Below are 14,964 nucleotides of genomic sequence, written 5' to 3' on the forward strand. Positions count from 1 at the left end.
GCATGCAACTTGCCCGTTTGTTTCCTTAACTATGTCTTTCAGTGAGCAAAGTTTTTAATTTTGATTAATTCAGGGTTTCAGTTTTTTAAAGAGTTTGTACTTTTGATGTCTTATTTAAGAAATTTTTACTAATCCAGCATCGCAGAGACTTTATCTTATATTGTCTTCTAAAATTTAATAGTTTTTGCTATTACATTTAGGTCTAAGATCCAATCTGAGAGTACTTCTTATTTGGGTAAGGGTTAAGGTTTATTTTTTCCGTACCGATAACCAGTTGTTTTATCACCTTTGTGTTACCTTGGCACTTTAGTTGAAAGTCAGTTGATCACTGAGGATCCGTTTCTAGACTTTCTTTTCAATCCTAGTGACTTATATGTCTATCCTTGTACCAGTATCATGCTGTCGGGAGTACTTTTGCTTTATGGTAAGTCTTCAGGTATATAAGTCTTCCAACTTTGTTCCTGTTTTTCAAAACTGGTTTAGCTATTTTAGGAACATTGACTTTCCATGTGCATTTTTATTTTTAAATGTATTTCTTTATTGATTTCAGAGAGGAAGGAAGAGGAAGAGGGAGGGAGAGAGAAACATCAATGATGAGAGAGAATCATTGATCGGCTACCTCCTGCACACACCCCCACTGGGGATCGAGCTCACAACCCAGGCATGTGCCCTTGGCCAGAAACAAACCTGGGACCCTTCAGTCCACAGGCTGATGCTCTATTCACTGAGACAAACTGGCTAGGGCTCCATGTGCATGTTTAAATCAGCTTGTAATTTCTTTAGAAAAGGGGAAAAAAACAGTTAAGACTTTGCTTGCGATTGCATCGAAACTAGATCAGTGGAAGGATTGCTATTGTGATGTCTTTAAAATATGCCCACAAATTGCTTTAACTTAAAAGATGGAGCTTAATTCCCTTTGGCACTCTTTCATTAAATGTATTCCAAAGGATTTGTGGACTTGATACTATTTTAAGTGGAACTTGTTTATGTAATTTTTGTTCCAATTGTTTGTTGCTAGCATATAGCAATTAAATTAATCTGGATATTGCTATTATATCCTGCAATTTGCTTAATCTTATTATTTCTGATAGCTTTTCTGTGAATTCCTTAGGGTTTTCTACATACCATGTTATCAAGAAATGTTTTGCTCATATATTTACTCCTTCCTTTCTAACCTGTGCCTTTTATTTTTCTTGCCTTACTGCACTAGGTAGGACCTGTAGTACAATGTTAAATAAAAATGGTGAATGGACATCCTTGCCTTGTTACTTGTCTTAGAAAGCATTGAGTTTTTCACCACTGAATTTATTCTCATAAATGCAAGTTGTTTTAGATCTTCACACTCATTTTTAGTATATTATTTTTTAGTCTAATGTAAGAAACAAGTTTCAATATAAACATATTTTCCTCTTAATTTTTAGTTTGTTGAATCAGCTTATTAAAATGATAATTTTAAAGGGGGATGGTCTTCTTGTTAAAAGAGATATTTAAAAGTACCAAATTAAGGCTTAATTCATATGCTAGAGACTTGAGTTGTCTCCCTGTGTGTTTTTTCTTAAAAACAGAACCATCATCTTATTTCCAAGTTTTCTTTGCATCTAGGTATAGCCATCGCACTAAATCTTGGCCAGTAGGCTGTAAACTTACATATTGGTGAGACTTCTGGGGAGGCCCCTTACAGTAGTAGCCTTTTATCCTTTTGTCCTTCCTTATTTTCTTCCTACTGCCTGGAATGCAATTAAGATAGTTGGAGCTTTTTTCAACATGAGGGAGAAATAAGCTTCTGTTGTAAATAATCCACTGTCATTTGCAGTTTTCTGCTTTATGCAGTTAACCAAATCTTCCTGATATATAATTTTCTAAAAAGGAAAGTTTAGAGCAGCTTTCTAATATAATTTGTTAGGAATAAATAGTCTGTGATTAGTCTAACTTTTGTCCCTCTTCCAACTCAGGTACCCAAGAATCAGAAGGATATCCAGTGTTTTAATTGGATACTTCAAATTATATTGTAAGAGATAAGAGAGCTATAGGGAGTTCATCTGGGTCACTTTTGAACTTGACAAATAACAAGATAATAAGACTCTTCCAGTAAGTGCTAAAGCCATATGATCCTGTTTGCCATGAGCAGAATCATTTCATAATTCATCACAAATGGCAGAAATAGCTTCAGGCATTCCTAATTTGCCTACATATTCCAATGTTCCTTTCTTCTTTCTTAGGATTTCCCGTGAAGAAGAGTGATAGGAAAATGTAAGGTCCATAAGAGCAGGGATTTTCTTTCATTTGCTCCTGCTGCATCCCAGTGTTGAGAACACAACCTGGGACATGATAGATGTTCAGTAAGTATGTGTTGAATAAATAAATGAGGCTTCAGTGGATCTGGTTTCCTCAGGACTTGAGTGCAAATGAAATCTGTATAAAAGGGTCCAGGTATGAGGGAGCATTTATTCCCTTGGCTCCTCCCTGTCTTGAGAAGACATTACTTTGTCCCTTGGGAAAACAACCCCTTGTGTTTGTCCTAATAGGCCATTAGATGATAGGTTTCTTGAATGTTGGAGCGTGGCACGCAAGGACCCTGGCAGTGCAGTTTGCTCTGTGGGCTTTTGTTCAGCCACACTTGGCTGGAGAAAGAGATCAACAAACACCTGGAGTCATTGTCAGGTCATGATTTCTCATCTTTGCTTGCTGTGGTTTCACACTAATACTGAACAAGATGAGAGGACAGTGAGGTTTGCTGTCTATAATTAAGAGTGTTTTGCATGTTTTCTACCCAGCAAATTAACTTCTTTATTTGCCTGAGGAGCAATATTTCATGATTCCCTGTCTAAAAGGACTGATAATCTGGAGTAAGTGTGTGATTGATGTCCACTTTTATTAATGGCCTTGTTTTACATTCTCAGTGACATTTGTGAGGTAATAGTTTCTCCTGTTGGCTTATGGGGAGCGCCTAGCTCTAACCCAGAGCTGTGGCCTGGCTCTTTGGCCCAGGCTTTCAACTGCACATGGCGCATGACACTTTCTAGTCCTGGTTGCCCGCCCTCTGGGCCCACTTTCCCAGGGGGGATTCCTGATCCCTGCTGCTAGAGGTTCTGGTTCCGGGGCCAGCTGGCCTTCCCAGACATGTGCCGCTTGTTCTTTTTCATTGTGTCTCGTCCTAAATCTGACTCCTGCCTGTCCCTGGCCACGGCCACTGCTGCTTCCCTTGTCCTGGCCTCTCAGCTGGATCGTGGGCTTCCCGGCACTGAAGCCCTGCCAGACCCGCTTCCTGAGAGCTCCTCCTAGCATGACATGCAAATCGGAGCAGATGGTCTATATTTAAAGCCTCTTTTTTCACAAACTTTGAATTTCTAGAAAACTCTCATTCATAACTCCCACTATGAGAAGGGTTTATGAAATAATGGAAATGAAAGTAAAAAGTAATATGTAAATGTAAGATAGTATATAGTAATTGATACTATCTCGAAGCTTTTGGTAGTAATGAGATATAACAGATAAAATTTAATATACTTATTCTTATCCCATCTTCTCATTGAATAAGATGGTGTGATTATCAAATATTTATAGAAAGGTAAACTCTTTAAGCTCGTTCTACTTTAATACTTTGTGAGTACCTAAAACATTTTACAATAGCAGTTCATTTATTTCACGACTTGAGGTCCTCCTGGGGTACCAGAGGCATAGACAGGTGAACGCTACCTTTTTGTCATATGGATCAAAACAGTGTGTCTCCAGGCAACGTTCCAATTTCCCATTAAAATAACTAAGATAACATATTTATCTTTGTGGAGCATTTATTCACTTGCTGTTCTCCCAGCAAATACACATGGGGAAGTTAATATGTGCCAGGTGCTGTTCTGCTGTTCTAGGCACAGAGGCCAAATAGTGATCAAAACCAACCAAAATTCTTCCCCTTCCAGAGTGTATGTTCAAATAGGAAGCAGCTTTTAGGATCGAAATGTAAGCAAATAAGCACCAAAACCCTGTTTTATCCCTGCCAGAAGTTGCAGTAATGTGTGTTTATTACTGGATAGGATTTCTAATTCTTCATAGGATATAGTCTGACTAAAATTGAATGCACATTTTGTAAGTATATAGATGATGTGGGGGCAGGGGTAGATATGGGCAGAGAGGGGACAATTTTTAACCTTCATCAGTTTCTTGAGGAAATCTATAACCTATCCTTCCCCCCCCCCCAAAAAAAAAAAAAAAAATAAGAACCTCTACTAAACTGTGAACTCTTTTTTTTTTTTAATTGATTTTAGAGAGAGAAAAACATCAATTAGTTGCTTCCTTCTCACATCCTGACCAGGAATCAAACCCACAACCTTTTGGTATATACTGGCCAGGGCTAAATTGTGAACTCTGTAAGTACAAGCAGCAGCTATGCTTTTTAATTATTTTTTTCCTTATTTATTTAAAAGACATAATTGCATAAAGCAAAAAATAGCACTGTGTTGATGGATTTATTATGTATATAGGTATAATATGTAAGACAAAATAGTAGCACATCAGTTAAATGGAATTATATTCTTACAATATATTTTACTTAAAGTAATTCAGTATCAACTCTAGGCACATTGTGACAAATTAAAGATGCATTTTGTAATTCCCTAGAGCAAACACAAGAAAAAAAATGCCTTCATATTACTAAAAAACAAATTTAAAATATTTATTTAACACAAAAAAAGTTTTTAAAATAGAAGAGGGGGAACGAAGAATAAAAAAACAGATAAGACAAATAGAAATCAAATAGCAAAACCAACTATATCAAGATAAGAATTTTAAATATAAATACCTAATCACTTCAATCAAAAGGCAGTGTTTGTCAGACTAGATTTTAAAATATGAAACCGTTATGTGCTATCTATAAGACACACTTTGAACACAGACAGAAGAAGGATTGAAAGTAAAAGGATGAAGAAAGATAAATCAAGGAAACAGCTTAAATGGCCATGTTAATATCAGACTAGAGTAGGTTTCTATATGAGTATTACTAAAAACAGAGATACATTTTTTACAATAAAAGGGTCAATTATAATGTTGTATATGCTAATAACTTCCACATACATGAACAGTTTCCAAATACATGAAGTTAAAAACAAACAGAACTAAAGGGAGAAATGGACAAGTTCACAATCATGGTTACATTCATACCTTGAGATGAAAATGAAAACATTTAATTTTTTATTTAATTCAAATCTCACTGTTCTGATCACTTTTTTTCATATTTTGTTGCCATTTTACAGCTCCATTTTGTTTTTCTCCATACCCAGAACTTCAGAAAAGGAATTTCTACTTTCTCACCTCCAGTTTATTTATACTTTTTTAGGCCATATTTACTCCTCTCTCTTTTTTTAAAAAGGTATATTTGTTATAGGTAGTTCTACTTCACACACACCTCCTCTTCCCTCTCACCCTTCATCCTGCTGTTGAAGTCACTCTCTGTGTGTGGTGCGACTGCTGGGGCGGGAGCCTTGGCCTGGCGCTGCCTGCGTTCCCCGCCACTTACCCTGGTTCCCTGTTTACCATCAGACAATGGGATCCTGCCAGCCAGGGAAAGGGACCGAGAGGGGTCAGTGCGCCTCATAGTGACTTGTCGAGCAGTCGTTCTGGTTATTCTGCCATTAGGGTCAATTTGCATATTACCCTTTTATTATATAGGATGGTACCTTTCTAAAAACTTACTAGTACATGTACACTGAGTTTACTTTAAGTCCTATTTAGTCTTCCATTAGATGACTAAACCACTGTTTAGCCATTTCTCTACTGGGGACACATTTCCATTTCTTAGCTGTTACAGATAGCATTGCAGTTGAATATTCCCTAAAGCATACTTCCAGCTCTTCTAGGTGCAGTTGGCCCTCAGCCCTCTGTATCCTTGGGTTTTGCATCTGCAGATACAACCAACCACAGACCAAAAATATAAACAAGTAGAGAGAGAGAGAGAGAGAGAGAGAGAGAGCAAGGAAGAAGGAGGAGGAGGAGGGAGGGAAGGAAGGAAGGGAAAAAGGTAGGTCTTAGAATGTTCTGAAAATCAAAACATTGTTGAGCACTACAGTGAATCCACAAGAATGAAATGATGTGTAGGCATACCCAACGTGGCCTGTATGCAAATGTAGGTTATGTGCCAATCCTACACTATTTTTTCTGTGGGACTTGAACATTCTCAGATTTTGCAACCTGCAAGTGTCCTGGACCCAGTCCTCCTACAGGAGCAGAGGGAGGACTGTGTTGTCAAGTTGCTCTCCAGTGGCACTCCCCTTCCCCGAGGACTGTGTGAGTTCTCAGTTCTCATCCTCACCAAAACTTGATACACAATTTTTCAATTTTTGCCAAAAATTGAAAAATCTTGTATATTGTTATATTTAACATTATTCATTTTATATTGTATTTCCCTAAAAACAGCTGAGAACAAACATCTTTTCATGTATTTGTTGGCCACTTGAATTTCCTCTACTGGAATTGCCATTTTGTCTGCTTTTTAAATTGGGTTGATTATCTTTTTCTTATAAATGAACAGAGTTGTATGTTCTGAACACTACCTTTGTAGACTACAAATATTCTAAGTACCTTTTCTCAGACTCTTGCTTGTCTTTTCACTTCATTTATGGTAATGTTTGGCATACTGTAACTTTTAAATTATAAAGTAAATGAAAGTATGTTTTCTTTTTTAGTTTGTGCCTTCTGTGTTTTATTTAAAAATCCTTCCCCACCCCATTGCCAAAAAGATGTTCCTCCTGTATTTTGTGCGGAAACATTTACAGTTTTGTAAGTTACACTGTATTTGTGTCCCTAATCCATTGGGAGTTGAGTTGTATGGTGTCAGGAAGGGAGCCTTGTTTGTCTTTATCCTTACATGTAGCTCATGTATCCTTTTCCCTCTGGTTTACCCATTTTTGCTGTATACCAAGTGCCCTGTATTTAAGAGTCTACTTCTGTGTTCTTGCCCTTTAGGCCTGTTTGAGTAGCTCTACAAAGAGCCCACACTATTTTAAGCACTTAAACTTTATAGCATATCTTGAAATCTAATAGGCCTTATTATGCTTCTTTAAAATTACCTTGGCTTTTCTGTATCCTTTATTCCTTATTTTTAAATCTTTTTATTGTAGTATGTAACCCATACCAAAATGTTCATAAACTACAAGTGTCATGAAGCCAAACAAATCACTATAAAGTGAACACACTGTATAACCCCACACTGGATCAAAGAACTTCCCTCCCCCAAGGCTCATCCCTCCCGTGGCTGCTCTCCTGGGACATGTGGTTACCTTCATGCTTGGCTTCATGGTTTTCCCACTCGATATGTAGTTCAGATTCATTCATTTACAGAAGGGGAATCATAGTGTATACAATCTTTATGCGTGGCTTCTTTCTCGCAGCAGTGTATTTTTAAGAATTTTTTTTAAAATATATTTTATTGATTTTTTACAGAGAGGAAGGGAGAGAGATAGTTAGAAACATCGATCAGCTACCTCCTGCACATCTCCTATTGGGGATGTGCCTGCAACCCAGGTACATGCCCTTGACTGGAATCGAACCTGGGACCTTTCCGTCCACAGGCCGACGCTCTATCCACTGAGCCAAACCGGTTTCGGCAGGAATTTAACCCTTAAATATCCCATATGAATTTTAGGATTGGCATTTAAGTTCTAATAACAACAACAAAAACCCTGTTAATATTTTATTTTTAATTATATTGAATTTGGTAAAAATTGGTATTTTAACCATTTTGCTCCTTCCCATTCATGGATGTGATTTCTATATTTATTTCTAGAATTTGGTTGTTTTGTGTGTTTTTAATGTCTCACACAGTTTTTTAGTTTTCTCTATGAAGGCCTTACATATTTTTGTTAGATTTATTCCTAAGTATTTTATAGTTGTTGCTTATGGAATTCACCTGTGGAGAGCCCTAGACCTCCCCTCTGGGCCTGCTCTACCCTCCTCAGAGCCTCCTTGATCCATGCCCTTCAGAGGTTTTATCTTCTTGCTGTAGAGGAAACAGAGGGTAGATATGGGCTGTGCTAAGTATGGGGAGGAATTGGGGTTGCTTCTTACGGAGTTAAAAACCCTCCACTTTGCTCTGGCCTTCCACAGTGCCTGTGCCTCTGATGCCTGAGCCTTGTCTGAGCTCCAGGGAATCCTCTTGCTGGCATTTGGATTTACCCTTCTTCCCATATACTAAGTGGTTTCCAATTACACATGTGTTTTCCATTTTGTTAATGTGGGTCAAGATTACAGACGCTTTTTAGTTTCATCAAATGTGAAGTTTGTTTCTGTTTCCGATTTCTTTGTTGTTTTGTGCCATTTTTTGAGATAAGTGGCATGGATATGATTTGAGACCAAAAGTCCTCTGCAGTCACTCTTTAGCGTACTCCAGTATGTCCTCTGCTCCCACCACTGCACCAAAAGTGTTCTAACAAGGTCATCAAAGCTTCCATTTTGCCAAATGCTATGGTCCTTTTCCTCTCTGTCTCACTTGAACTCTGAGCTGCATTAAACATAGATAACTAGTATTCCCATCTTAAAACACTGTTCTCTTAGCTTCATTGATACTAACCTGTCCTAGTTTTCCTTCTGTTCCTTCTCGATTTTCTTTATTGCCTTCTCCTATTCTGTTCAACCCAAAAATATTGGTGTACCCTGGATTCAAGGTGAAGTCCTCTCTTCTTTTTCTTTTTTCAGTCGTCACCTGAGGATATGTTTTTATTGATTTGGAGAGAGGAAGAAAGAGAGAGAAACATCAATGGGGTGTCGCCCATACACATCCCGACCAGGGATCCAACCTGCAACCTAGGCATGTGCCCTGACTGGGAATCGAACCTGCAACCTTTTGGTGTATGCATAATGCTCCAACCAACTGAGCCACCAAGCCAGGGCCTCTTCTCTCTTCTGTTATAGGTTCTCATTGCTTTTAATGCCATCAAATACCAGTGACTCCCAAATTTTTATCTCTGCTAGTTTTTCTCTTGAGTTCCAGATTTGTATATTCAGCTACTCATTTGCTATCTCCACTAAGATTTCTAATAGATTCTTCAAAACTCAGTCCTGCATTGCATTTATTGTTTTGCTGACTAAAATAGTCTTCTTCTGATTCGTCAAATGACTGATACCCCATTATCCTTAAGATCTCCACTCAAGTGTCACTTCCTCTGAAGCTTCCCTGACCACCCTGCCTAAAGAAAGTCCCTGCTCCAAGTCACTTTTTTTTTTATTTCCTTCATAGAGCTTGCTTGGAGTTGCTTTGTGTGCTTGCTTGTTTACTGTCTGTTCTCCATATTGACCACCATTACCTCTGTAAGAGGTAATTTGATCTTGATCTTGTCTTCTGCTGTATTCTTAAGTATCTAGAACAGTGCCTGGTGTATTGCAAATGCTCAATAAATTCTTTCCTAGTTAATTAATTTTATTAATAAAACATTAAAGTGTACTTTTCTCTAGACAGAAAGTTGTCAAATATGCTCTAATTTGGTGTGAATAACTTCTTACCTAAGAATCAAATTCACAAAATTGAAGATTTTACAGATGAATAGCCATACTCATTCATTTTCACCTAGAAAACCATAGACCATCTTTAGACTTCTTTTGCCACATATATTACCTTAAAGATGAAAATAGACTTGTTTGCAAATAGGATTGGTAATTGCTAACTATTGGCAAGGATTTTAAAAAATCAACAGAAAAATTTATTAAAACACTATGTAAATTTTACATTGCCTTTATTTTCTGATAAATTTATTATATGGCTGGGTCACATCATTGATCATCAGAGTTGTTTTCTGCCACTATCTCTCTCTGATGGCCATATGCCAATAAGAGTAACCACAGAGTTAGTGTGAAAGTATTTTGATAATCAGATCTTTTGTGGCTTTTTTAAAAATGAAAACATTGTTTTAAAAACATTTTACCTGTACTTTGAGTGTTAAATGGTTGGGATTTTGCTACCTCTCTCTCCTAACTTTTTTTTTTTTTAAAGCAAACTTGTTTACTGAGCAAATTAAATTATTTGTTGATTTGTACAGCTATTCTGCAACGTGGTAGGAGTTTTGGTTATCACCTAACTGCTAAAATGAAGAAAAATACCATCTGAAGTATTTTGTGGTTATTGATTTCTATGTTAAATGTGTTCTTTAAATTTTGATTACACTTAAACAATGCAGTTGGACTTTTTTCTTTTAGATTTCCGGTATCTGCTACAACAGCAAAATACTACAAGTTCATCAGGTGCTGTACATCCCAAGCTGGATGGCAAAGTTCTGTTCTTGGACGCTTGAGCCCATCTTTTCATCTTCAGAACCTACCACTGAAGCCAGAGTTGGGATGGGGGCCACAGTAGACATTCAGAGGCAGCAAAGAATGGAACTGCTCGATCGGCAGCTGATGCTTTCCCAGTTTGCACAAGCGAGGCGACAAAGACAGCAGCAGGTAAGCATAATAATAATCATTAAAAACTCAGAAATAAGCTGGGCGGTGCACCGGGACTGGCTGGGGAAACGAAAGTGTGGGAGGAGCTGGCGGTTCTGGCAGCAGCAGGGCCAGGCCCTGTAGTGCCGGCGGCAGCGGTGGCCTGACCCCCTTCTCCGCTCCCTGGCAGCTTGCCCTTTCCCCTCCGTTAACAATGAAGAGAAGAAATGATCCAAAATGCACTGCCCCTATCAAGAAACAGGAGAAAAGAGTTGCAGAGTTTGCCCTGAGCCTCAAATCTACATCTGATGATGAACCTCCCTCCTCTATCAATCATGCAGTGAAAGTATCTACCACAGGCTTCTGTGGGTCTGACAGTGAGACTGAGGGGAAGCAACTCAGCTCTGATGAAGCATTCAAAGCAGACCCTCTTGTGGAGGGAACTTCTTCCCGCTATTCCATGTACAACAGTGTCTCCCAAAAGCTTATGGCGAAGATGGGCTTCCGGGAAGGTGAAGGATTGGGTAAATATGGCCAGGGTCGGAAGGACATCGTGGAGGCCTCTAATCAGAAAGGTCGATGAGGCTTGGGTCTGACGTTGCAGGGCTTTGAACAGGAGTTGAATGTGGACTGGCGAGATGAGCCCGAGCCCAGTGCCTATGAGCAGGTGTCATGGTTCCCAGAATGTACCACTGAGATTCCTGACACTGAGGAAATGAGCGATTGGATGGTTGTGGGAAAGAGGAAGATGATGATTGAAGATGAAACAGAGTTTTGTGGGGAAGACCTGCTTCACAGTGTGCTGCAGTGTAAGAGTATGTTTGATGTCTTGGATTGGGAGGAGATGTGGCGAGCTCGGACCCGGGCCAATCCCTACGAGATGATCCAAGGAGTCTTCTTCCTGAACAGGATGGTAATGAAGATGGCCAATATGGATTTTGTGTTTGATCACATTTTTACAAATCCACGGGACTCTTATGGGAAACCACTGGTGAAGGACCAGGAAGCGGAGCTTCTGTACTTTGCTGACATCTGTGCAGGCCCCAGTGGCTTCTCGGAGTATGTGCTGTGGAGGAAGAAGTGGCATGCGAAGGGCTTTGGAATGACTCTGAAGGGCCCGAATGACTTTAAGCTGGAGGACTTCTACTCGGCCTCCAGTGAACTCTTTGAGCCTTACTACGGCGAGGGTGGGATCGATGGAGATGGAGACATCACCCGCCCAGAGAACATCACTGCTTTTCGGAATTTTGTCCTGGATAACACAGATGGAAAGGGTGTCCGCTTTCTGATGGCCGATGGGAGTTTCTCCATAGATGGCCAGGAGAACTTGGGAGAGATCCTCAGCAAGCAGCTGCTGCTCTGCCAGTTTCTCATGGCGCTCTCTGTTGTCCGGACAGGAGGCCACTTCATCTGTAAAACCTTTGACCTGTTCACACCGTTCAGCGTGGGGCTCCTCTACCCTGCTGTACTGCTGCTTTGAACAAGTATGTCTCTTTAAACCGATTACCAGCCATCCTGCCAACTCAGAGAGGTATGTGGTGTGCAAGGGCCTGAAGGTGGGCATAGATGACATGCAGGAGTACCTTTCTCAGTCAATATTAAACTCAACCAGCTGCGGAACACCGATTCCGATGTCACCCTTGTGGTTCCCTTGGAGGTGATCAAGGGAGACCATGAATTTACTGATTACATGATACGGTCCAATGAAAGCTACTGTAGTCTGCAGATCAAAGCTCTGGCCAAAATCTGTGCCTTTGTTCAAGACACCACCCTGAGTGAGCCTCGGCAGGCAGAGATCCGGAAACAGTGCCTCCATCTTTGGGGGATCCCGGACCAGACTCGTGTGGCTCCTTCCTCCTCGGACCCGAAGTCTATAAGTTCTTTGAGCTGATTTGGGGCACTGTGGTCGACATCTTCAGCTATAAGCCCACGCTGCTCACCTCCAAAACCTTGGAGAAGATCCGCCCAGTGCTCGACTACCGCTGCATGGTATCTGGCACTGAGCAGACATTCCTCCTGAGCCTGGGGAAGTCACAGATCTACACGTGGGACGGCCGCCAGTCAGACCGCTGGGTAAAGCTGGACCTGAAGACAGAGCTGCCCCGGGACACTCTGCTCTCTGTGGAGATTGTCCATGAGCTGAAAGGGGAGGGGAAGGCCCAGCAGAAGATGAGTGCCATCCACATCCTCGATGTCCTGGTGCTGAATGGCAGCGACGTGCGGGAGCAGCACTTCAACCAGCGAATTCAGCTTGCTGAGAAATTTGTGAACGCTGTTTCCAAGCCTAGTCGGCCTGACATGAATCCCATCAGGGTGAAGGAGGTGTACGGGCTGGAGGAAATGGAGAAGATTTTTGTCAGGTTGGAGATGAAGATCATCAAGGGCTCCAGCGGCATCCCAAAGCTCAGCTACACAGGACGGGACAACGGCACTTTGTGCCCATTGGTCTCTACATGATCAGGACAGTGAACGAGCCATCGATGATGGGATTCAGCGAAGCTTTAAGAGGAAGTTCTTCTACAATAAGAAAAGCAAGATCTCTACCTGTGAGCTCCCTGCAGACGCCATTGCCCCATTTCACACCTGCTACTGTGGCCGGCTCTTCTGGGAGTGGGGGGATGGCATCCGTGTACACGACTCCCAGAAACCCCAGGACCCAGACAAACTATCCAAGGAGGATGTCCTCTCCTTCATCCAGATGCACCGCACCTGAGGGCCCGGGGACCCCCACTCCTACTGACACGCCTGCTGTTCAGTTAGGGTGCTCTACCTGGGCCCCTCTCGAAAGGGATACGGCAGCACAGCCTGGCCATGAGGGGTGGATGGTCTCCTCTCCATCGCCCCTGAAGAGCTCAGTCGGGGGCCTTCAGAGGACACTCCCATGTTTCTTCGGGACACCTTTTAGACTTCCCTCCCCGGATACCTGCCTGGGAACTGTCTCCCCTGCCAGAACTCAGCCTGAAAGACGCTGCTCCTACGTGGTGTGCGGTCAGGGCCCAGGGCACGTGGGGCTGCGGAGGACATGTCAGAGCAGCAGGGCTTTGGCTCTGCTGTTCTCTCCTGTGTCCTGTAGACTCACTTTTCTGAGTTCTGTCACTGCCCTGAGAATATCCATGCCCCAGCTTTGCCCATCTTTTTACTGGGCCAACCCTTAGTGGGTGAGCCCACTGTCGGGAGCTGGCCAGGAGCACCTGCTGTACAAATCAAGGTTGGGTTTCTTTGAACTTGCTCTGTTTTGATGCCAGGTTGGAGAAGATTTTCTTGTCTTGTCCCCCCACCCTGCCTTGGTCTTCCCTGGAGCTCTCAGCCTAGACCTCTGACAATCCCGCAGGCCGGGACACCACACCAGGATGCAGGTAGCACTGTCTGGTAGTGGATGTGACTGTCTCCTGCGGTGGTAGGGCCTTCCTGGGCCCCATCCCCTTTTGACCCAAATCTTGAGCAGCTCTAGAAGGGGAGGAAGCACCCTTGAAGCCCTGCCTTTTTCTGTGCCCCAGCAGCAGTGGCCCCACTGCAACAGAGGGTACCTCATTTGCCACAGCCACCTTGCTACCCTTCCTCCCCTTCCTCCCCATAGGGGGTACAGTCACTTTTGCCATTCTAAGATGTTGGCTGAGAGAGAAGAGGGGAAGATGGGCAGTAGCTCTGGGTGGGGATGGCACTGATGGTTGTTTTTAATGGGAAATACCTGCCAGAGACATTCATACCGGCTCCCTAGGGCCCCATCCCAGTGTTAGACTGGTTTCTGTGGAGATAGGGCACTGAGGCTCCCTATCAGGTCCGAATTGGCTACACCTTGCTGTGGTCGTATGTCTCCAGCCAGCATCCAGCCCTCATGCTTCCCCACCCCTCCCCACCCCCCACCCTCCATCCCCCGGGTTGGCAGCAGCACTGCTAAAATGTATTTCCACCCAGTTCTGGGTATATATGTATCTTGCAAAATCTTGGATCATTAAAAATAAGCATATTTTTTTAAAAATTTTCAGAAAGCCCTAACCGGTTTGACTCAGTGGATAGAGCGTCGGCCTGCAGACTGCAGACTAAAAGGTCCCAGGTTCGATTCCGTTCAAGGGCATGTACCTTAGTTGCAGGCACATCCCCAGTGAGGGTTGTGCAGGAGGCAGCTGATCGATGTTCCTAACTCTCTATCCCTCTCCCTTCCTCTCTGTAAAAAAATCAATAAAATATATTTTAAAAAATTTCAGAAATACTCAGTGGCCTAAGTAAACTTCTCTGTGACTGTATGTGTGGTAGAGACTGCATTTTATTTCTGTACATTGCAGTGTAGATATTTGACAAGTTTCCAAATAGAATGTACGTCTCTGTTAGTGCCTATTCTTAGTGATTTTTTTTTAAGGTGAAAGAGTAAACTGCAGCCAAAAGACTGGTCAAACTGGACATTCTTGTTCCGCTTCTATTAGGTAAGGACTATTTCTTAGAGAAACACCAACCTAGTTAACAAGACATGATATTTATCTGTTTTTAAAATCTTGTAAAAGCCACAGTGTCTTCCTGTTAAAATGCTTATCATGTGCTCTAGAGTGAAGAGCAAATGTAAAACTT

The 14,964-nt window shown here is 41.8% G+C and overlaps 1 protein-coding gene across 1 annotated transcript in view; it reads left to right on the forward strand.

The window, feature by feature from the left end:
* The window catches only part of UBAC2 (UBA domain containing 2), a 146,912-nt gene extending 132,321 nt beyond the window's left edge, over positions 1 to 14,591 (forward strand). Inside the window, 7 exon segments of the mRNA XM_059685029.1 lie at positions 10,177 to 10,422; positions 10,592 to 11,860; positions 11,862 to 11,982; positions 11,985 to 12,274; positions 12,277 to 12,823; positions 12,826 to 12,894; positions 12,897 to 14,591. Coding sequence (XP_059541012.1) covers positions 10,177 to 10,422; positions 10,592 to 11,860; positions 11,862 to 11,982; positions 11,985 to 12,274; positions 12,277 to 12,823; positions 12,826 to 12,894; positions 12,897 to 13,114 — 2,760 coding nt within the window. The 3' untranslated portion in view covers positions 13,115 to 14,591.
* The last annotated feature ends 373 nt before the right edge of the window (positions 14,592 to 14,964 follow it).

This window comes from Myotis daubentonii, chromosome 2, assembly GCF_963259705.1.
Source record: "Myotis daubentonii chromosome 2, mMyoDau2.1, whole genome shotgun sequence".
In the NCBI taxonomy this organism is placed as follows: domain Eukaryota; kingdom Metazoa; phylum Chordata; class Mammalia; order Chiroptera; family Vespertilionidae; genus Myotis; species Myotis daubentonii.